The sequence below is a fragment of the Hydra vulgaris genome, chromosome 11 (genome assembly GCF_038396675.1).
Source record: "Hydra vulgaris chromosome 11, alternate assembly HydraT2T_AEP".
NCBI lineage: Eukaryota > Metazoa > Cnidaria > Hydrozoa > Anthoathecata > Hydridae > Hydra > Hydra vulgaris.
The window spans coordinates 14,424,836-14,449,641 of record NC_088930.1 but is presented as its reverse complement, the minus strand read 5'-3'; the positions used below and the strand labels follow the sequence as shown (position 1 = coordinate 14,449,641).

Below are 24,806 nucleotides of genomic sequence, written 5' to 3'. Positions count from 1 at the left end.
ATTCGTATAAAATCATACATGTATAAACGTTAAAATAATTTCGAAAATTTTGAGCGACAAAACCACGTGAACGATTTATAAAAGCGTCATTTTTGATGCAAATTATATTATATTCACATCGAAATCAGTGCTTTTAAAAATCGTTCATGTAGTTTTGGTATTCTAAGAACTTACAATCATTTAAATTTCTCAAGATTATTCTGTTTAACATCAAAAAATTAAAAATAATTAAACTATAATGGTTCGTCAAACTGATTCAAAAATTGAAAGCTTGGTTTTGCGTTTGCGCAAAGAAGAAAAATAGCCCGTTGGGCAAATTGCAGCTCATGTGAAGATGTCAAAAGGTGGAATACATAAAATTATACACCGAGAAAAGAGCAAAAAGATCGTTAAGAAAGGTGGTCGTCCACGTATTACGGATAAGCGGTAATATTCCTTTAATTTTATTTTTTTTAATATTTAATCTTAATAATATTAATGTTAATGTTAATTTTAATGTTTAACATTTTATTTTTTAGTACTGATCGAAAAATTGTGCGAAAATCTCTTGAGAATCCACATTTGACAGCCCCTGAAATTCGTCTGCAAACAGGCATGGAAAACGTAAGCACACGAACGATTCAAAGGCGTTTAAACGAAGGAGGTCTTTATGGGCGCAGACCTGCAAAGAAACCATTCCTTAAGCCCAGGCACGTCAAAGATCGCCTACAGTTCGCTAAAGATCACTTAAACTGGACGGTTGAAAATTGGAAAACAGTTTTGTGGTCGGATGAAAGTAAATTTAACATGGTTTGCAGCGACGGTCGAGGTTATGTTAGGCGTCCAGTAGGTAAAAGATTTGCAAAAGAGTATACAATAGGAACTGTAAAATTTGGGGGTGGCAATATAATGGTTTGGGGGTGTTTCTCCTGGGCTGGAATTGGTCCGTTGTACCGTGTAAACGGTATAATGGACCAACTACAGTACAGGGAAATATTATCTAATCAAATGTTGCCACACGCATTAGAAAAAATGCCTCACAATTGGGTTTATCAACATTATAATGACCCTAAACATACAGCTTTGACTGTAAAAAATTGGCTCATAAATAATAGCATAACGGTTTTGAAGTGGCCTGCCCAATCTCCCGACTTAAATCCAATCAAAAATTTATGGATTGAAGTTGAGCGACGCTTGGGAGGTCGCAAATTTCAAAAACCGGATGAACTTTTTCGAGCCGTACAGTATGAATGGGAGGCATTACCAAAACAGTTACTAGAAACTCTTGTAGAATCTATGCCAAGTCGGTGCAAGGCCGTTATCGATTCTAAAGGCTATTCAACTAAATATTAATGTTTTTTTTTTTTTAGAATCTATTATTTGTTGATGTTAGTAAAATTATTCTTTTACGTTTGTATAATCGTTCACGTGGTTTTGTCGCGCAAAATATTTGATGCTTTTTGAACATTTAGATATGTTTAATTTTAAACAAATTATTAGAGAATACACTTTACACAGTCTTATAGAGCAAAAAACGCTCTATCCAACCATATATAGTATTAAACTATAAACTTATTTTAAGACATTGAAAATTTCATTAAAAAAAACTATTTGCAATCGTTCACGTAGTTTTGTCCGCAGCTGTATATATATATATGTATATATATATATATATATATATATATATATATATATATATATATATATATATATATATATAAGCAGAACTGTGCCTAGGGGGCTCATTTTCAAATTTAGGGGCCCTTTTACAAATGTAAGGTGTTTTTTTTATTTATTTAGTATTATTAATTGAAAAAATTTTAAGAATTTTGGGGCCCTTTTGAAGAAGGGGGTGCTTGGATCTTGTAGCCATGGCACTGTTATATAAGGTTTCTGATAAGTCTTAATTGATGAAATGATGAAGTTTCGCTCTATTTTAAAGATTACATTTAAAAATTATTAGCCCCCGGCAGCAGGCTATTTCAGTATGACGTCACACTGCTTACCTAAATCATACCTTGCTAACCTAAATCATACCATGCTTACCTAAATATAGGATATATATATATATATATATATATATATATATATATATGTGTGTGTGTATATATATATATATATATATATATATATATATATATATATATATATATATATATATATATATATATATATATATATATATATATATATATATATATATATATATATATATATATAGTTATATACAACATATATAGTTATATACAATATGTATATATATATAACGTTATAAACAGTATATATCAAATTATATTCAATATAAATATGAAATTATATTTATAAAAAAGTTTTATATAATTTATTTATCAGTAACTAAAGGAACTCTATCAATTTATCATATGAATCACAAGCATGTGCTTATTTATTACAAGTACATTTTAAAACGTTCAAATAAATGTCGATTGTAAAATTAAATATTATATTTTTCTACCTTCAGAAAATTACATTTTTTATCTGAAGAGTTTTAGGAGAAATCTTAAGGTGGCTACCCACTATTAAAAGTCTAAAAAAAAAAAAAATGTTCTTTCTATTTTTTGGAAGTTTTAACCTTTATAAACAATAAAATATATGACAATTGAAGAAAAATTTATAAGTTTGCCTTAATTTTGTTCCTTAAAAAGGGGTAAACATCCAAAAGTTCCTTAGCAACGGCCTTAGTGACAGGTGAAACTTTTTTCCTCCTGAACTAATATACACTTTTTCTCCATATTTTTACTGTACCTTTAACCAAGTTCTTATCTACACTGTTAAGTTATTCCCGAGCTAAATGACATTGGTCAAAAGTACTAAAATCAGACTATTTGAATTTGTAGCTTTTTATTTTTGAATTTTTTTTTTCCGATGCTTTTTTCTCCATTTAAAGATTTTCTACCTTCTAACAAAGATATCTTTGGTTTTGTTCATAATTTTGATTGAAATTTTTTACAGAGATAAAACTTAGTTAGATGAATGTGCTGAATCAAAAATATATATACTATGATGTCCCATTCAAATTAAAATTTGGGTCAATGGGGCCATTTTTTAGGGATTTATACAAAATTGTAAATTTCAGAGAATTAAATAAAAGTATCAGTTTTATTTTTGACTCAGCACACAGTTCATATAAGAAGCAAGGTTTTTGAAAAATTTCACTTTATTTGGAAAACTCTGCAACTAGTTATCCTTGTTAGAAAATATGCTATTTTTGAGTTAATTATGCGCATAATTAATGACGTAATAATGAAATTATAATTTTTTTTTTTGTCTTATTTGATTCCAATGCAATTGAAATGATTAAATATGGGGGGATAAAATGGTTCATTTAAAAATTTTATTTAAATAGTGGGTAGCCACATTAAGAGTTTTATAACATATTAAAAATAATTTATGTTACCTATAAAATTTAAGACTATCAGTTAACTTTAATTTTTTACAGGTCATATTAAAACGAGATATTGTGTAAAGAGGTTTTCAAAGAAGTCGTTTAAACAACAATGGAAAAGCTTCCAATTTGCGAGATAACCGTGAAAGCATTCGATACACGATTTAAGAATCTTTTAAAAGTTTGCCTAATTTCAACTGTAATTTTAATTATTTTTTTTGAAATAAACCAATCAAGTTATATATAAATTTGCTTTTTTTGTAAATTTTAAACATTTAAACGTATTTTTTCAAGATTTGCAATGGGTAAACCTCTTGGGACCCCGGGATACCCGGCGATGCATATTACGGGATACCCGGCGAGCATACCCATATGGGGCCCAGAGGAAAACCGCGGCCAAGATCCGGCGGGTTCCTGATGGGTTTCCCATACGGGACCCAGTTGACGACCCGTATTGGCCCCGTACAGTACCCGTATGTCATTGTTGGCTGGGACTGCTTTTAAAATTTTATTGAGCTAAATTATTTTTAGTTTGATTATAATGGAAGTTATTGTCAATTTTTCTTTACTCAGAGTGTCAATTTTTAGTGTAAATAATAAACAGAAGATTATCCCTCATCTACGGAAAATGGACTCCTAGCATTTCTTTGTTCAACGGTTGTTTCTTAACGTAAGGCATAGTTACACCTTTAACTTATCATTTTTTGAAAAAGGGGATGTTTTGGTTGGTAGTTAAGAATTTCTTTACGAATACTTCAAACATATTTGTGAAATCATTTTTTATTACTGTAAACTCCCAGTTATTTGAACCTCATTGGGGAACAAGAACTTACTTCGAATAACCGAGAGTTCGAATAACTGAAAATCTTTTTTAGAATGACCTATTTCAACTATTAGTGTGTAAAAAAAGAAGTAAAACTTTATAATAAGATGCTGTTAATAACTTTACCTTCTAAAAAAGCAACGTTAAAATAAAAATATTAAATCTTAACAATTTTTTGAATAAATCTTCAATTTTCGATTATTTTTGCTTCTAAAAAATGTTTATCAAACATCGTTGATACTAGGCTTAGCAATTGAAGGATTTCTACGCCGTTTTTTTAAAAAAAGAGGCCAACGATAAATTAACTCTATTGATGTGCAATACCTGATAATTTTGGCTTTGCGAGAGGCAAGTTGTTTTACTCTTCATCTATCTCCTTATCTACTTCAGCAAAATCGTTAATTAAAATGAAATCCAGAATTTTTCAATCTGATATGGCAATTGCTTTGCTTGTACAAGTATCAAAATCTATGTTTACGTAATCTTCAACAACAAAATCTTTGTCAACTAAACTACGTGATCAAAATTTATTGACTCTCTCTTCAAGCAATTTGAAAAGATCATCTTCACCATTTCTACTTGCAATCTGAATTTCATGCAAGATGCCTGTCTTTCTAAAAAAATTCATCACAGTGTTTGTCTATACAGCATCTCATTAATTGACCAACATGCTCATAGCCTTAAAAATGTTGATATTTGGAGTTGTTTTACCAGCATCAATGTATTTGATCTGAGGCCTTGCAACATTAGTGCGATAAAAAACTTTCAATGGACTTACCCTCCCTGGTCCATTAGTTTTAAAGGTTTTGTTTGGTAGTAAAAAAAACTAATTCCATTGCTTTGAGATTGACGACATTAGGATGATCTGGACAGTTATTTATGGGCAACTTTCTACCCTCAGCATTAAACTTTGCGTCAAGTCTTCTTAAATTATCAGTAAATATTTTAGAGACCATCCAGAAACATTGGGACTTGTACTGACAATGTAGACTTTTAGCATCTTTGAAAAATCGTGGTTTTCTTGCCTTTCCAATTATAAACATAAGCAGCTTTTCATTAATCCCATTTCTTGCTCCAAAGCCTGTCAAACGAACTTTGCCTAATTTTCCTCCTTTACATTGTTCACCTTTTAGATCAAAGGTTTTTGTCAGAGGCTGTTGATAAAATAAACCAAACCGGTCAGCGTTATAAATATAGCTCAATTCCATAGCCTACTTTATTTATACATCCGGAAACTTAGCCTTTTTAGCATTTTGAAGAAAAAAATTGAAGGCCAAAGTGTTTTTAAAGAAGCAACTTTGGAAGTTCAAAGAGTATGATTAGCAAATGTTGCGTTGTGAATTGTCGTTAATATTATCATATATCGTTCATATTATCATAACTTCTTTTTTTTTTTTTTAGGTGCCCCAAGAAGTCCTAACGGTCTTTAACGGTATTATTTTCAAACAGTATTAATACAGTAGTACTTTCGTTTCCAAAAAATGAAATGTAAAAAAAAATTCGATTCAATTTGTAAATAGAAAAATTGGACACCATCCAAATCTTCCGTTTTATGCATTAAACATTTTGAAAAAAAATATTATAAGAAAGGTAAAACAAATCAATGTTTTAAATTGTCAAAAAAACTAAAACCTATTCCAACTATTTTTGATTGCACAAATTTGAGTGAAGAAGGTTCATTATAACTTATAAAATCTTCTATTTCATTAAGAAAATCACCAACTAAAAGAATAATTCAGCCAAATCAATATGGACAGTTTTTGTTGAATTATTTGACGAATAACTTTAACAATATTCATGACAGTCTTGGTCCTAATGGTTTTTCAATCTTGATGAAGTATGGTGATAATGCAATTTTTTTATAAATTGAGCCATAGAACTTTATCTATTTCAGTAGTTACAGAGTGCATTCTTGTAAACAATGAGATGCATGTTAAATTATTTATTCTGTATTCTCTGTATTGACTGAATTCAGTGGCGGAATAAGACTTTTCGGGGCCCGGGGCTATTTAAAAGTAGGAGGCCCCGTTCCACTAACAACGACAAAAATGAGTAAAACAAAGACTTTCTTGAAAACGCTATAACTGATATTTATTTATATACAAATTTTATATTTATTTTATTGAGTTAAGTTGAGTGATTTTTTTCTGCTTTTCTTTCCCGCAAACTCTGCAATCACATCGCCGAAATCCAAATTTTCTAATAATTTTGACTCAATAGTTAATCTTGCTATATTACTTAAACGACTATGAACCATTGTTGATCGGTGCATGTTCTTAACTCTTTTAGGAGTAGAGAATGATCTCTCAGCCTCGCAATTTGTTATGGGAATAGTTAAAAACAAGCGATATGCTATATAAACATTTGGAAATACATCAATAATATCGGTTTCAACAATCCAATTTAAAACATGCAGAGGAATCAATGTGTTTTCAGTCTCAGATTTATCTTTTTTATGCGAAAAAAAACCCGGAGGCTGCAACTTTAATAATGTTACAAATTTTTCTATTTCAAATATGAAACTATCTTCTAAATCATTTGAGTACACTTCTACAATTTTTTTCGCGCTAACTTGCAATTCCATGGTACTAATAGTTAACAGCTTCGATAGAAATCCAAATAAGTTATTTACATGGTTGTAACCATCACTTATTATAGTTAATTGTGTCACAAGTTTGACAAAAAATGTATTCACTCGAAACTTGTCGGATACGCTTAAAGAATCAACTTGGTTTTCTCCGTTGCTCAATTTTTTAATTACTTTTCTTTTGTTCTTATCAGAATAGTCTTTTTCAATAAACGAGCTAAGTTTTTTTGTTTCATTCTCAAATCTCGTAAAGTCGTTTCGTAAGTTTTTTACAAAGTCAATTAGTGAAAGTAACATACTGCTTGCTGTATGCAAATCTAATTCAACTTTTTGAAGAAATTTGCTAACTGCATTAAACCTCTTAAGTATGTGATGCCAAAGTACAGCCATGAATGCAAACTTTAGCTTAGTGATCTTATTTAATAAACACAAAGCTTCATGACGAGTATCAGATTTTTCTTCTGTATCCTCAGTTATATGACATAGCGCTGCATGAATCCCATCAAAATTTTCTACCAAACTTTTTGAAGCATCTGACCTACATGGCCATCGTGTATCTGATAGGCGCGTGAGTGTAGCATGATTTCCTTTCAATAAATCCCATCTATGTGTTGAAGCTACAAAAAATGAATACAAACTCTGGAGAACGCCAAAATAGTTGATAGAATTGATGCACTCACTGACACTGCACTGCCCTACTAAATTTAAAGAATGTCCAGCGCAGGGGATATAAAAAGCTAATTCACTCTGCTCTTTTAAACGTGCGTGTAATCCAGAATATTTACCAGACATATTGCTTGCATTATCGTATGCCTGTCCCCGACAATTGGTTATATCAATATCATATCTTTCCAGTAGATCTAAAATGTCAGTAATCAAAGATTTACCGTCGTTGCTTTTAATTTGTAGAAAACAAAAAAATCGTTCATACACGTGGCCATTTAGATAATAACGAAATATCACAGAAAGTTGATCCACGTGAGAAATATCAGGAGTCGAATCTACGATAATTCCCCAGTATTTTGCTTTTTTTATTTCGGTAATAATGTGCGTTAAAACCTTTTGAGACATAATATCAATTAGCTCTTCACAAATAGTTTTAGACAAATAATTTACATTACCTTTGCCTTTATTTGCAAAAGTGTCAATGTGTTGCTTTAAAACTGGATCAAATTGAGTCAAGAGTTCTAACATGCCTAAGTAATTTCCGTTATTTGACGATCCTATAACTTCATTATGGCCTCGAAATGCTAAACCTCTTCCGGCTAAAAAACGAATAACCGCAACTATTCTATTTAAGATTGCAGACCAATAATTAAACTCCCTTTTAATCTGGCTTACCATATATTCATCGACATGAGTATTTTGTTTCATGAATTCTATCCACTTAATCATACATTGAATATGTTCCTTGCTGTTTTCGTGGCCGAAAATAGTTTGTTTAGCTTCTTTCCAATTGTAAAAGCCACTTTTGACAAATACGTTGTTGTAATCGGTTGAAAACAACTTGCAAACATAACAAAATACACATCCAGTGGATTCAGAAAACATTAACTATTTTCAGTCACACTTTTCGCCATTATTCATCACTTTTTGAAAATATTTAACCGAATAATATCTGTACTGGTTTTTGAACATCCGCTTTGAAGATTCGAAATTAGAGTCTTTATATTGAAAAAAATCATACCCCTTGTTTAAATACTTCATACGTTCATTTTCCTTTAATTGTAATGGCCATAAAGCAGGGACTTCGCGTAGAATTGATCTAGGAAAAAAAATTGTGATAATAAAGCCTAATAAAAAAATAATAATTTATAGAATAAAAATATTAACTGCCTAAAAAAAAAATTGTTTGTTTAGCAGATGTTAGAGGTGTCATTAAAGATAGTAAAAATTGGAGTACCTGAGTCAAGCTCATTGTTATGCATTGTAGATTCAACACTTTCAACTTCTGGAATTTCATTTGAAGGACCTTGGCAGGCTACCTCATTTTCCGTGTTATTGTTTTCATCTTTTCTTTCATTGTTTTTATTATTATACAGTTTGTGAAAATTGCATAATAGTTTGGTTTGATGAAAAATAAATTTGTCATTTTCGGAAGTTTAGCTACCATTTCCTCTCTCTCTTTCTTCAATCTTCTTTTACAAGCTCCACTTTCATATTTTCTTAGCATTTTAATTATAACTGTATAACCTGAAAAGTGTTAAGCTGTTCTTTTTTTCTCTTTCACGAATATAGCGCTTCAGCTATTAAATGCATTCACACAAGAACTCTTTTGTGCGGAAGTACAAAAGAATTGTAGAATTGCAATCGTTAATGCATTTTCAATAACAATATAATTATTCAAGTCATTAATAATTTTCCGAAAGGAATTATTTTTGTAGCAATTTGTACAAATGTTACATTCAATTATTGCTATAAGGCGCTGCTACCAATCTAGTAATTTTTTTTTTGTAGAAGTAGAAGTTGCGCTCAAATAATAATAATAATAAAAATATATTATGCAGCGTTTTTGTTGACAGTTATTTTATTTTTGTGCTTTTGTTTTCAGACAATTTAGTAAAATTAACTTTGGCTCTTTTAAGTTAATAAAAGATTTAATTTTCAGAGTTAATAAAAAACTATTTACTTTCAATTGGGGCCCCTAAAATTGTGGGGCCCGGGGCTATAGCTCCCCCTAGCCCCGAACCCCACCCCCCTCCACCTTGATCCGCCACTGACTGAATTACAGCAAATTAAATATATGAAGAAACCTACTTATTCAGCCAATATTATAAAGTATTCACTGATATTACAATATACTTCACTGATATTACAATATATTTCACTGATATTACAATATACTTCAATGATATTACAATATACTTCACTAATATTACAATATATTTCACTGATATTACAATATACTTCAATGATATTACAATATACTTCACTGATATTACAATATATTTCACTGATATTACAATATACTTCTATACTAACTTTTGCGTGAAGAATTGTCTTTACTATATCATTACTTAAAAAAATAACTAGTGAAAATATTGATGCTCTGTTGTGCAAAACGTTTAAAATTAGAAAGTAAGATATCTCAAGACATTTGCTTGATTTTTGATGAAATGTGGTTGCAAAGAGGTAAAAAGTATTTTGCTGGAGAGATAATTGATAATGATGAGTCTGGAGAAATGTATAAGGAATAATTTGTTTTATAATAGTTTGTCTGAAAAAAACATTCAGTTTGTGATTAAAACGTCACCTGAAAAAACAAATAATGCTGAATGGTTGAAAGAAGAAATTTTTGAATATCTTTGTATTCTAACTGAATATGAATTTAATGTTAGAGTTAATGTGTGTGACAAGCATTCCTCTAATGTTTCTTTTTAAAAAAAAAATCCCTGGTGCATTGAATCAACAAGCCGAAAATTTGTTTTTATTTTGCTATCTAAAAAAAATTTACCTTTGTTTTGATGTTGTACATCTTATTAAAAATATCAGAAATAATTTGTTAAATTGTAAAAGATTTTTATTTCCAGATTTTAAATTTAATGGACATAAAGAACCTAATAATTGTATGTGGGAGAGAAATTAAATGGAGCACCTTTAACTATATTTATGAAAAAGACCTCGCTCTTGATGCTAGTCAGCGTAAAGCACCAAAAATAACAATTTAAGTATTATATCCTGGCAATTTTAAATCAAATGTTACTTTGCACTTGCAATTTTTTGATGAAACTATATCTGCAGTGATTCACTCATGTTTTTCTGATCTTTAAAGTTGTGCAGATTTTCTAACATTTAATAAATGGTGGGGTTTATCATATTCTAAATGTCAGTATTCAACATGTAATATTTTATGTAATGCAGTCATTTCTAAAAATAAAAAAATTTCTTAGGGAAATGGCACGATATTTTGGAATTTTTGATACATGCTGTAAAGAATTTTTGTGTTGTGTCAATATTGTCAATAAAGCAATCCTGATCATACTTATTTAACCGTTATTTCTAGGGGTAGTCTCATTATTCCTTCATCATCTTTTTTGGATTATGTTTGTACATTCTTTGCTATGATTGACTACTCTTATAAAAAAATAAAGAAATTTAATTTACATGCACGACAAGCTTTAGAATATTTGTTAAATCACTTTTATGACTCTTTTCAGACTTTTTCTTGTCCCATGCATGAAATAACTGAGATAAAACTTGCTGGAAGAGTTGTTATCAACATTTTTCTTAATAATACAAGAAATATCTCTACCACCGAAACAGCTGTTAATTATGTTAAATCTGTTAAAAAGAGAAAATTTGGGAAAACCAAAAAAGCTATATATAATATAATTATTTTATATTTTAATAAGAAAAGAAAAAAATCCAAATTTTTTATATAACTTAAAATGTGTTTAATTAAATTTTTATATAACTGTTCTTGTTTCTTAAAATGTGTCTAATTAAATTTTTATATAACTATTCTTGTTTCTTAACTTTAGGGAGAAACCCTTAGATTATATACATTCTGTTGATATAGCAGTATATAAGTCATTTATATACTGCTATATTAACAGAATCAAAGCTTTATCAACTTCAATAACGGAAACTTAATTTTTGTCTCTCTGCTCCAAATTGACTCATACTTGTCGATTATGTCTTCTTTATGTTTAATCCAGTCAGTTAAAGTGCTTTGAGGAACTGTAAACTTTTTGGTAAGATTTTTTTTAGCTAATCCTTTTTCTAAATTTTTAGGAGAAATGTATTTTTCTTCGATTTTCAGAACTGTCTTCTTGTGTGTAGATGTCATCTTAAAATTTTTACCTACTTTTTAACTACGTTGTAATGTGTTCTATTTTTTTATTCTATTTTAATAATATTATTTCGTATTTTATATTTTGATAACGTTCCACAAATTTACGTTTTTAAATGCGACGGAATGGTACCAATAGGAAAAGACTTTGAATAACTGACGGGGATTTTGTTAAGAAGTGTAAAAAATCATTTCAAATAACCGAAATTTCGAATATCTGCAGGTTCGATGTTTGCATAAGTTAGTAAAGGAAAGTTCACGAGGAAGGAAGATTGCTTTGAATAAGCGTGAAATTCGAATAAGTGCCAGTTTGATTAGGTGGGAGTTTACTGTAATTCAAAAATTAATAAATGTTAAAAAAACCTAACTTAGTTTCTTTTTTCAGATTGTTGTCATCATTGTTGCCAATGGTCAAGATTGAAGAGACAACTTTATTCTTTTCCTCTTACCAAAAATCTTCCATCTTTTTAGTGGTATTCAAGCATTTCAACATTGAAAGATACCTGAGTTCTCAATTTAACATATTATCAATCAGCAACGAAGCCAAAAAATTCTGCAAAAGTGTATCAAAGTCGGAAAAGAGATTTCCGGTTTGTTGGTCAAAACAACCTCTAATTACCACATTAGGTATTTTTATACTACAAATTTAGTTGGCGCTATTGATTATAAATAGGTATTTTAAGATGTATAAATATTAAAACAACTTTGTAACTCTAATCTAGTCTTGATGAGACCCAATTATTACATAACCATTTAGAATAAAATACATTTAGTGTATTTTATTCTAAATGGTTATGGCTTTTTTTTTTTTTAAATGTATTTTTTTATTGATAATATTTTTTGTGTTACTAATAAGCATGGAAAATATTTTAATTTTAAAGCCTCTCTTTTTATTTATAAGATTTTGTAAATGAAATTCATATTTTAATATAGTTGAAACATGAAAAATGTTGATATTTATTCGAATATAATACAAAAATAATCGAACTTAGCTAATCCTTATATTCTAGATGCAGTTGTAAATGGCATAAACATAACTGCAAATAATAACCTGTCTTATTTCATAAAGCATCTTTAACAATGGTATATATCCAAAAACTCAAAATTTTGTTTTGAAGAGAATAACAAACAATCGCTACAAACTGAACCAATATCAGTTTAGTTTGTAATTGATAATAAAAAAATTCTACTAACTGCTTCTATTAATAAAGAAAACTCTTCTCTCATCCAGCTGTAGTATCCGGCAAGCCCCAAGTGAATTTTGATACTTTAGGTAGTAAAGCAAAGTAAAGAAGATTGACGCCATTAGTTGCATTATATGCATCTTAAAAACCATTATTTGCATCAGGTTGTAGTGTGCGCCAAGATGGTAAAGAAAACAAAGCTAAAGCTGTTTTACAATTATCAGAATTTATAAGTTTTGGTTCGAAAAATAATTTTAAATCAAAATTTTTTATTTTGTTATATACACAAAAAGGTTAAAGCTTTAGGTTCCTTTTTATATGGATTATGTAGTAGTTCATGAAATATAAAATAGAGCCCTGGAACTGCATAAAAGTACTTTAAATTAATAATTAGGAATGTGTTACATTTTTTAAATGCATAAAATATTTTTTAATCAGATTGCCACATTATTTTAGTCTAGTTTATAACATTGATGCTTTAAGAAAATTTACTTAAACTAGTAATTATAACCATTGCCAGGCATTTCAGGTGTCACTATTAACCAAATAAAAAATCCATAATACCACTACATTTGTAGTATGAAAATACCTAATGTGGTAATTTTGGGAGTAATCCAATAAAATTATAACTTTTCCCCGCTTATATTTGTTAAGGTTAATAAATATGTGGCCGCTAAGCAATTTAGGTATCCACAGCAACCCAAAATAAAAACAAATTGCGGTTTCAATGTCACCATTGAAACCGCAATTTTCAAATTAGTAAACAGTGCGAAATTGGTTCTTAAATCTTTTTTATACAACGAGTTATTAGTATTGTGCCGTAAAAGTGAATTCTGGCCCACTGTGTCTTGAACTTAATTCAATGGTTAAGTAATGAGTTTTGTAATAATTTCCCAAGATAGCTAAGCGGACTATAATTTTAATCGAATTCGTATGGCTTTTATGGAAAATATAAAGCGCAGCACACAAACAAAAAGTTTTATCCCATCTTATCCCACTCTCTTGTTTATTTCCAACTATTCATTTCCAACTGCATGGTCTACACACCTGTTCATTTCCAACTGCATGATCAAGGCTAACTCAAATAGCAACTGGGTGTGCTGGCTTGACTAAATAAACCTCCTTTTAGCCCTAAAGAAACAAGATTAAGTTATTAAAAAGATTTAATTTCTTATAAAAATCAATTTTCGTAACTTTTATTTTAATTCTACTTGCCTAATCTTTGCTTGAATATTGTAGTCCTCCACATCAACATCTTCCACATCAACATCCTCCACATCAACATCCTCCACATCAACATTCTCCACATCAACATCCTCCACATCAACATCCTCCACATCAACATCCTCCACATCAACATTCTCCACATCAACATTCTCCACATCAACATCCTCCACATCAACATTCTCCACATCAACATCCTCCACATCAACATCCTCCTCATCAACATTCTCCATATCAACATTCTCCACATCAACATCCTCCACATCAACATTCTCCACATCAACATCCTTCACATCAACAACCTCCTCATCAACATTCTTCACATCAACATCTTCCACATTAACATCCTCCACATCAACATTCTCCACATCAACATCCTCCACATCAACATTCTCTACATCAACATCCTTCACATCAACAACCTCCTCATCAACATTCTCCACATCAACATCCTCCACATTAACATCCTCCACATCAACATTCTCCACATCAACATCCTTCACATCAACAACCTCCTTATCAACATTCTCCACATCAACATCCTCCACATTAACATCCTCCATACCAACATTCTCCACATCAACATCCTCCACATCAACATCCTTCACACCAACAACTTCCTCATCAACATTCTCCACATCAACATCCTCTACATCAACATCCTCCACATCAACATTCTCCACATCAACATTCTTCGCATCAACATCCTCCACATCAACATTCTTCGTATCAACAACCTCCTCATTAACAACCTCAAGAGTTCCTTGATTCAAGTCCTTGACTACCCCATTCTTCTTAATCATTAACTTAACTATTTCCCTGTAAGTTGCATTTTCATGTTGAGCAAGTGTTAGCCCTTCGTATATAGGGTGGTGGATTGCTCCATAAACATAGAGGTTGTTTTTGACCTACAAACCGGAAATCTCTTTTCCGACTTTGACTATAAATTTTTGCAGAACTTTTTGATTCTTCAAAAATGGGCCAAGTTCACTATTACTGGAAAAAATTTATAACTAATTTAATATTAGGGCCATATTGACTAAAATTAAAATGAGTAATAATATGATGTCTGCGCTTCTTATGAAGGTGTTATTTTTTTAATTCGTTGCTATGGATAACAAATTTCGGATAGCAAAAATCTAGTTTTGGTATTTGCAGATATTTTTACGAGTGCTATGTTTACCAAATTTTACAAAAGTAACAATATGAGGTCGCGCTATTAAAAAAAGTAATATGTTTTTTATTTAGTTATTTAGCAATGGATACCTAATTTTTCTAAGCAACAACTAATTTTTATTAGTTGCATATGTTTTAGTTGTATATACACTATTTTGCACGTGTTTTATTATGAGATCCTCGCTTTGATCCTCCCTCGTGGAAAGCAAACTTATTTAAGTTTATATGATCAACTAGTTTTATTACACGTGCTGTTACACGTTGCTAGATAAACTTGTTTTCCTGTAAAAAAAAATTATATTCTAGCTTAATTAATTAGTTTTTCTAATTAGCAGATTTTACAAGCGTCTAGAGAATTTTAGAAATTTGTATGGGTATATTGTTCCCATGCATTCACAATCACGAAAAATCTTTGACAATACATGCTACAAGTAGTACAAGCTTAGCTAACAATAACTTATAAGAATTTAAAGCTGACAAAGTAGCAAGTTTTCTTCTTTTTTTGTTTTTAATGATGAATCTTTATATGATAATGTAGGTCTGCCGAGTTGTTTATTTTTGCTATCCTTCATTAATGTGGTATAAAAATCATTTTCAAGCCAAGCTGAGTTCTTCCTTATAAACTTTGCACCAGTTAGTTTACTTTGAATCCATCTCTTACCATAATCAAAATAAATCTTGTTTCTTTTGACACTCATTAAGCCTTAATAACAGCATTTCAACATCTAAATAAGTAACCACAACCAAACCAACCAAAATAGATTATTAAATGCACTACATTTGACAAGCGCTAAATTAATAAGAACAAAATTTAAATTAGGATATATATATATATATATATATATATATATATATATATATATATATATATATATATATATATATATATATATATATATATATATATATATATATATACATATATATATATATATATATATATATTATTGTTCAGTAATAAGTTTAGTATGAGTTCGACCCTATTATATGTTTACTGCGTTTTTTTAAATTTGCAAATAAAAATTTTTGAGCGCAATCACAGATTTTTTGTTAGATAAAAGAGTTCAAACGTAAAAGAAAATCAAAGTGGCGCCTAGTAGCAGCCAGATTTATGAAATTAATAAAGCAAACATATATAAGCTTTAAAATATTTGAGTATAAAAGCAAGATGTAGCAATAAAAAATATTTTGTCAATTAAAATCAAAAGTTAGACAATAAAACATAACATATTATGTATATTTAAAGTTGCTATAAATATGTTAACTGCTTACCAATTTTAGTCTAACAACTTTTAAAACTCACATAATTTATAGAGTTATAATATAATATTTTGAAAAGCGCAATATTCGGTAAAGTCATCAAAATTCTGACTTTACTTTTTATACTTTTGTCCAGCCACTGGCTTACTGTGCACTGTTTGATAACATATTAAATTGAGAACTCAGGTATCTTTTAATGTTGAAATGCTTGAATACCACTTAAAAGATGGTAGATTTTTGGTAAGAGGAAAATAATAAAGTTGTCTCTTCAATCATAACTAGTGGTACCAATGGTGGCAAAAATCTGAAAAAAGAAACAAAATTAGGCTTATTTAATATTTATTAATTTTTGAATTATTAATAATAAAGAATTTTAATCATTTTTATTTTAGAAAAAATCAAATTTAACCAAAATAACCTGTTCAAACTCCTCTGATGTAGAGATGCTTTCTTTCAGGTTGGAATTCCCTTGCTGAGATTTTCCATGATCATTTCAAGTGCTAGCCTCAACTTTAGGATAGACCTAATCATTATCAAGTTAGAACTCTAGGAGGTCTCAAGAGGTGCAACAATCTTTACAAATTCAACCAAAAGAGATATTGGTAAAATTTTACGCTGTCATGACCCTCTGTTGGTCAATACTACTTTTTTGGTTTCGGAATGACAGTTTCTTATATGCATCAACAGCGTTTTTTTACTTCAGGAATGGTGAGACACTCAGACACAACAAGTCTAAGAAGGCAATCAGCACATCTAGGACGCTCCTGAATTTCTTCGGTCAATTATGGGATGGCTGCTAGGATATATGTTGCCTTATTGCTTGTACAGGTTATGTAAACATAACGTTATGATTCAAGGTATGTAATCTCTATAATTGCCTTGTTAAGGGTTGTTAATGTTCCACCTTTTTTGGGAGACTTCTGAAAAAGCTTCTTACCCGTTTGACTTTGGTGTGGATAAACAGCATCTAAATAGAATGATACCAATTGGTATCAAATTTGTTTAAACTTAAAATAGCAACAAAAAATCTTATTTATTTGAACAAGTTTTTGTTAAAAATTGCTGAGTCATTTAAAAATTAAATTTAGTTGAATTAAAGTTTAATCTTACTCGAAGAATCAATAACATTAGCTTTTAAATTAAAGAGAGAGTTGAATTTGAGTGCTTAGGTTGGTCTTTTTTTCTTATTCATATTAACCATGCGTAAAAGATCCTCTTCTACACATGGTTGCAAAGTATATCTAGCTTTTTAGTACCATTTAGTCTTTTCGATTCCATGCTGCCTCAAATACAATAAGTGGTCTGGGCTCTTCTGGATAAAAAGACCTTATGTGAGTTCGTAGCAAGCTGGTATTTGAGTTTGGAGTAGACTGAATCTTTCCACAAATTGATCCTGTTCCTGCCGGCACTTTAATCTCACAAATGACCGTCGTTTTTCATGTAGAGATCTAGGATTTTTTTTTAAAAAAAAGTCCATAAATCTTGCGTTTTTAAACACGTTAATTTACATTTAAATTTTTCTTTAAAATAAAACGCGTTCGAAACGTGGTGATTTTAAAATGTCGAAATTTGATGAAAATTCGAACTTTTTGAGTTTAAAATTTGTCAAACTTATACCCAGTTAAATTAAATTCGCGAACTTAATTTAATCAAACTCGTTTTGGGTTAAGTTCGGACGAATTTCGAATTCGAAGAAATTTAAAATTCAATGTCAAAATTGAATTCAAATTTTTGCCAAATATAAGATCTAAATTCAAATTCATCGAATTTAAATTTAAATCAAAGACATCGAATTTTAAAATTATTCGAATTCGAAATTCGTCCGAGCTTAACCCAAAACGCAGCAAATTCATCAAATTTTAAACTTCTAACACAAACTGTCTTTAATAGAGCACTTTAACTCTAAATGGATAGCTAAAGACTGTATTTTCATCGAAGAGCGGCTTGGTGGTAAATTTAAACAGAGCTTTTTGATAAATTTTATTAATTGAAAATGAATTAAAATTAAACTATATACTTGGTGCAATAAATATTTTAAAAATATGAAATGAAATAAATTAATAAAAATAGACCATCATCTTTGCATATTTAATTAAGACACTTTAGCATATGCAGTGCTATCATTACAATAAAAAAAAATTAAGCATTTAATCCGCGTTTGCTTTTGGTAAGTTGTAGTACTTTCACCAACGCCATCAACTTTAAGTGATTAATTTTAACAATAAAAAAGTTTTTCAGGAAAATGTCGGGTAAAGAAAAATTTAGTTTGTAAGGTATTGGGTTTTTAACTAACATTTGTTAACTAACTCTAATTAATAAATACAGTAGTCCATGTCGTTGTGGAGTAATAACAAAATAATGCATGGCGCGCACGGGATATGCCCGATGATAAGATACGGGATATGCCCGATGATAAGATGATTTTCCGTTTCCTTTTATCATTCTAGGATCAAATTATGAATAAGTGAATGAATTTGTTATTTTTGCAGCCTTTTTAGTCTTCACTTAAATATTAAAAAATATACTTTATATAGAAATAATTTATTTATGAAAAGTTAATAAACTACATCAACAAAAATATAATTGTTCTCATTTTCGTTTTGTCTGCAGATACTGCATAAATTTATTCACGCTAATAAAAAATTTACAAATGGCGTCTATGCATAAATATCACCTAAATTGTCCCCAAGTTTAACAAGCAGAAATTTATTATTTTTTTAAATCTAAAAATACTAATACTTTATAGTTCTTGTTTAACATTTTTAGATTTCAAGACAACAGAGTTCTCTTCAATAAATTTCACTAAATCACTAAGTTCCCTTCCACCGTCCATTTTTATTGGTTTGTCTTTTTTGCCAGGAAGTGCATAATAAATAGTTGGATAACCACTCACTTCGTAGGCTGCATGTGCCTCATTCTCTGTAGCATCAATCTTAGCTATAACTATATTTTTCTCATTTTTGAATTTCTTTGCTAATTTTACTATAACAGGCTCCTGCAAAAAAATGTTTAAAAAATTTATTTTAGTAAAATTAATTTATTAAAGAGTAAAATTAATTTTCGGCGAAATTTTGGTTTCTAAGCCTAAAATGATAAAAAAAAACTTTTATAATTTACCAATTTTTTACAATGGCCACACCATGGAGCATAAAACTCGATAAAAACTTCTTTAGATTCATCTATGACTACACTATCAAATGTTTTACCGACAACAACTTGTACATTACCAGGATTAACTTTCTTAGGAACAGCTTGTGATTTTATAACTGGTTTTAATTTTCCTAAACAAAAAATTTATGTTAAGTAAAAACTAAATATGCACATACATTATGCATGCATATGTGTGTGTGTGTGTGTGTGTGTGTGTGTGTGGGTGTGTGTGTGTGTGTGTGTGTGTGTGTGTGTGTGTGTGTGTCTATATATATATATATATATATATATATATATATATATATATATATATATATAAAAATATATATATATATATATATATATATATATATATATATATATATATATATATATATATATATATATATGTATATATATTTATCAACCTTTATAAAAATCTTCTAAAAACTCTTCTAAAGTTTCTTCATTGAACTCCTCATCTTTCATTGCAAAACGCTGTCCTTTGTCGTTGTAAATACCAACATTTACAGTTTCTCCCGAGTCAGAAAGACCAAGTTCTTTTAATTTATGCTCAAACATAGTTTCATCAGCCACTGCAAAAAGAGCATTTTTGTATTTCCTTGCTACAGGTACAACTTTATTTCTCCAAAATTGTGTCACTATAAAAAAAAAAGTAAAAAAACTAGAAGATTTTTTGTGTTAAACCTTTTTAATAAACTATTTTTTAAAAAATTATCAAACCATTATTTAAATTTTTTTTTGTTAAAATTTACCAGTCATTGCAAGCCCCAGATAACAATTTAAAAGTAGGAGAGGATCAAAATTTAAATTAACTTTTGTATTAATTTAATCAACTGTCAGAGAGTAAGTTGTACGACTTGAAATTTGTTAATTAAAGACTTTGCTAATAATAAAGTAAGAACAAATAAGAGATGGTTGGAGGAGCCAGAGCAATAATGATTGAGCAAAGTAATTTTTTAAAAATTTGAGCATATATTGTTTTTCAGCAGACAAGAAAACAAGTTCAGTTGAGCACTTAGTTAAGAATAGTTTAGAGAATAGAAGAAAGTTCTGGTAAGCACTTTAGTTAGACTGCGATAAGAATGTTGCTTAGACAACGATATAGAAGTTTAAATAGAGCTTTAGCAACAAGAAACGGAGTAATAAGATTTACAAGACCAATCATGTGACTATTAAAGACTTTACAAATCAAAAAATAATAGCCGTCAAAACTAAAATCCAAAGATGTTACTTATAATGAGCAAATAGGTCTGTTGAAGTTTGCAAGAAATAAAATTTAACAAATGAATTTATTTTGGAGAATACAATTATTTTTAAAGATAACATTAAAAAATAAGGTGGTAACGATGGTTTTTATGTATTTTTACATATTGAGGTCATATGACAAGAAAACTTGACTTAATCATAGATAGTGCATAGCACCTTAAGTAATAAGCTATGCACGATATGGTTCCTGCTAATTAATACAAAGTTGTAACAAAAAGAAATACCAAAATAATGCACACCAAAAACACAAACAGAGACACCATACATGTGAACATAATATTGGTAATACTGTTAGTTTACACCTGCTGATGAAATCAACCTCTGAGAGCTACCACAGAGTTCAAAAAATCTTACTGCCAGCCATCTGCAGAACCATAAACTAAACTTGTTGTTCTTGAACTGCTGTACCCTCATTAGGAAACAACAGTTTTATAAACACTACTAAGAAGGCATAAATATAAGGTTAAAACCCATAACTAGAGTCAAAAATATTATTTTTATTACCATTATTTATTATCAAAGAGCTCAACAATCAAAATGCAAATTAAATTCAAAATAGTAAATTTAAAAAACAAAACTAACTTACTTGATCTGAATTCTGGTTGAAAGTTCACATCATAAAACACAAGAACCAATGGTCGCTTTGAGAATCTTGACTCAATGTGTTGTTGATAATGACCAACTAAAGGAACACAGTATTCTTTGTAAAATGCTTGGACTTGTATATCATTTCCTGATGCATCCTAAATTACATAATAAAATATTTTAACTATATATTAGCAAGCATCTTTATGACTTTGATTTGTATTACATGTAATACTGCATGTAAAAACCTTTACAATTTTCACTATTTTTACAGTTTCAAAATTTTTTTGATACATTTAGATTAAATTAATTGTGAATTTGCAGACCTTGTGTCTGCAACATTTTTAGGTGGTATAGTCATAAACTATATTAGAGTATCTTTGCATCAAATCATTCACTAAAATCAGTATTATTAAAAGAAATGAGAGAAACTCTTAACCTGAAACAAGAGTTTCTGTAATTTCATTGAAGCAAACATATAAACCCATAAAAACTTCATTAAAACTAAAAGAAAAATTTTAATATTAGTATTAATAATAAACTTACATCAAATACACGATATTTAGGTTCATATTGAGTAAGAAGATATTCAGGATGTGCAATTATTATACTATTAACTTTTAACCCAAAGTACTGCTTTGCATCAGCTGCAAAAGTATGTCCAAAAACATAATCATCGCGCACAGCATTGTTTGAATCAATGTACAATTTATAAAGGGGATCATCCTTGCTGTCAAAAACTCCTAATATCACTGGCTCGTCTAAGTTTGATTTCAAGAACTTTTTAACATCAGCCATTGTTTCATAAAGTTTTGTGGGATCACCAGCTTGGTTCAGCATATAATCAGCAATTCCTTAAAAAAATAAAAAAAAATAAAGAAAAAAATATCAATGCTTATAAAAACAAACAAAAAAAAAATCAGAAAACATAATAAATTCTAGGTTATTTTATTCGTTATACCAGGTTCCTCTCTGGGTCCTTTGTATTCAGTAGCTTTTCCATTGCGAAAAATTTTCATTGTAGGATACCCTGTGATACCATATTGCTCAGCTAGTTCTTTTTCAACAGTAGCATCAACTTTACCAATTAGTATAGAAGGTTGTTTAGATTGTAATGTAGATGCTGCCTTTTCAAGTTGTGGCGCTATTTTTTTACAATGGCCACACCTTTACAGAATAAAACTTATTTACAAGAAAAACAATTTACAAAAAAATAAAATAAAAAAAATAACTTACTTTATAGAATATCTAATGCAAACCACTTCCTTTTTTTTTACTTAAACTTTCATTACAAATTCTGAGTTTTTTATCGCAATTTTTAAAATTCTGGGGGAAAAATATACCAGACTAAATTTCCAGAATTTTTCTTTTAAAAAAACTTTATCTTCTTTTAACACATTTAACAAGTTCTTTGTAATAATATGAATTTACCAAAAAAAAATTATTTAAATCACAAAGATATTGGTTAAACATTTATCGAGAACTTACAATTTTTTTTTAATTTCTGAAATAAGTAAAAAAACGCCAACAATTAAATAAATTTATTTATAGTTTTATTAACAAAATCAAAATTTTTAACTTACCATGGTGCATAAAACTCAACGAGCATGATTGCTTCCTTTTCTGTTATTTCGGTAAAATTATCTTTTCCAAGTACAATGACAAAATCTTTTGGTGGAACATAATTTGGATCAGCATGTTGTCTCATATATTTGACAATACCTGAACATCACAAAACAATTATAAAATAAAGCAACAATCTTTATTTAACACAAAAAAAAAATTTCATTTTCATTCATTAGATGAACAGTATACATCTTTAATTTATATACCATTTTCATCTCTTTCACCATCATAATCAGATGGTTCACCATCTTTGAAAAGCTTTATTGTTGGATAACCCTGTATGTTGAATCTATTAGCGAGCTCAGTTTCTTTTGTACAATCTACTTTAGCAAGTGATACTGGAGGGTCATTATTTTTTAATTTTTGAGCAGCTTTACTGTATTCTGGTGCCAGTTGTTTGCAGTGCCCACACCTAATTCAATATATATATATATATATATATATATATATATATATATATATATATATATATATATATATATATATATATATATATATATATATATATATATATATATATATATATATATAATTATATATAACTAAAAATGTTAATCTGTAGATGCTAATTTTCAAAGCTAGGATATTAACATACATCAGTTCTTAGTGCATAGACAAAAAAAGATGTTTAACACTCATAATTAATACAATAACATAAATTGCACAAATAGGCATTTTTTTTTTTTATACTATTAAATTATTAATTAACTGATAGTGAATGAAACATTGTAAATGACAGATTTAATTGAAATAAATTATTTTTAAAATAAAAGTTCACAATCAGAAATAAAACGAGATATGTGGAGATTTTCACCCCTTTTTTAAACATGCTGTTTCTTCAAAACAGATATAAGATTATAATGAATCCTTTACTTGAAATACACATCTCTCTGAATCTTTTCATTTGAAAACAATTAGAAGATAAGTTATATTATAACGTTTTAATATAGCTTATTTGAATTCCACTCTACCTTCCTTAGTTTCGCGAAGACTTTTTATAAACTCTTTGTCTTTACAATTTTATTAAAATTTTAATATCGCTAATATCCTAGTTATAAAAATAAATTACTTAATACTTACCATGGCGCGTAAAATTCAACGAGAACAAATTTTTTAGAACTAATAAAGCCATCGAAATTTTTATCTGACAAAACAATTACATGATCTTCTTCGACTGGTTCGTCAACCACTTGTTTTATATTTTCTGATGACTCATCTAAAGGCTTATCACTAGGTATATCTTCGCATTGAATGGTAATAAACAGCAAGAAAAGAGCAAGGCACGTTGCGCTTTTGGCCATCATCTTGAATTTTTAAACAGTAAACAATTTGAAATGATTAGAATTCGTGGAAGGAGCCATTTGTCTTTAATCAATAGCCAATCATTTTTTCACAAGTTAAGTATAACAACCAATCATATAACACCGCGTCTTAATAAATGCCTCACGCTAACTCGAAAGGATTTATACTATTTTTTCATTGCAATGGTCTGAAATTTCAGATCATTGCAATGGTCTGAAAATTCTTATTTATTGCGGAGATATTGGGTCCTAAATTTTGGCCCATTTTAAAAATATTTGTGCATGGAGTGCAATTGCTACTTTATGGGACAATTTTAGCAACATGAACTTGAGTATTTATAAATATTTTATTTATCTGCTGCTCTGGGTAGATTTCTACATTAAAAGTAGAAAATCAATATATTTGTTGTCTCAAAACCATTGTTCGAAACCGCTTTATATTAAATT

General features: G+C 29.1%; 3 protein-coding genes across 3 annotated transcripts; 1 reads left to right on the top strand and 2 right to left on the bottom strand.

The window, feature by feature from the left end:
- Positions 1 to 6,324: 6,324 nt before the first annotated feature.
- On the bottom strand, positions 6,325 to 8,343 carry LOC136086865 (zinc finger MYM-type protein 1-like). Its single transcript, XM_065809359.1, has one exon. It carries the CDS (start codon positions 8,341 to 8,343, stop codon positions 6,325 to 6,327), a length of 2,019 nt encoding a protein of 672 aa, XP_065665431.1.
- Positions 8,344 to 13,347: 5,004 nt separating this feature from the next.
- LOC136086864 (uncharacterized protein DDB_G0271670-like) lies at positions 13,348 to 14,760 on the top strand. Its single transcript, XM_065809358.1, has 2 exons — positions 13,348 to 13,365; positions 14,008 to 14,760. The coding sequence occupies exons 1-2, from the start codon at positions 13,348 to 13,350 to the stop codon at positions 14,758 to 14,760; spliced, it is 771 nt and encodes a 256-aa protein (XP_065665430.1).
- Positions 14,761 to 18,953: 4,193 nt separating this feature from the next.
- On the bottom strand, positions 18,954 to 24,445 carry LOC100204811 (protein disulfide-isomerase A4). Its single transcript, XM_065810203.1, has 9 exons — positions 24,139 to 24,445; positions 23,265 to 23,470; positions 23,016 to 23,154; positions 22,394 to 22,599; positions 21,979 to 22,286; positions 21,434 to 21,590; positions 19,986 to 20,219; positions 19,546 to 19,709; positions 18,954 to 19,423 (listed from the first exon to the last, which is right to left on the bottom strand). Exons 1-9 carry the CDS (start codon positions 24,360 to 24,362, stop codon positions 19,169 to 19,171), a joined length of 1,893 nt encoding a protein of 630 aa, XP_065666275.1. The 5' UTR covers positions 24,363 to 24,445; the 3' UTR covers positions 18,954 to 19,168.
- Between the last annotated feature and the right edge of the window lie 361 nt (positions 24,446 to 24,806).

Coding starts and splice junctions, on each gene's coding strand:
- LOC100204811 (XM_065810203.1), bottom strand. CDS start 24,362: ATGATGGCCAAAAGCGCAACGTGCCTTGCTCTTTTCTTGCTGTTTATT. Junction 23,155..23,264: donor TGGTGAAAGAGATGAAAATG/GTATATAAATTA, acceptor TGTGATGTTCAG/GTATTGTCAAATATATGAGA. Junction 22,600..23,015: donor GTTGAGTTTTATGCACCATG/GTAAGTTAAAAA, acceptor TATTCTGTAAAG/GTGTGGCCATTGTAAAAAAA.
- LOC136086865 (XM_065809359.1), bottom strand. CDS start 8,343: ATGTTTTCTGAATCCACTGGATGTGTATTTTGTTATGTTTGCAAGTTG.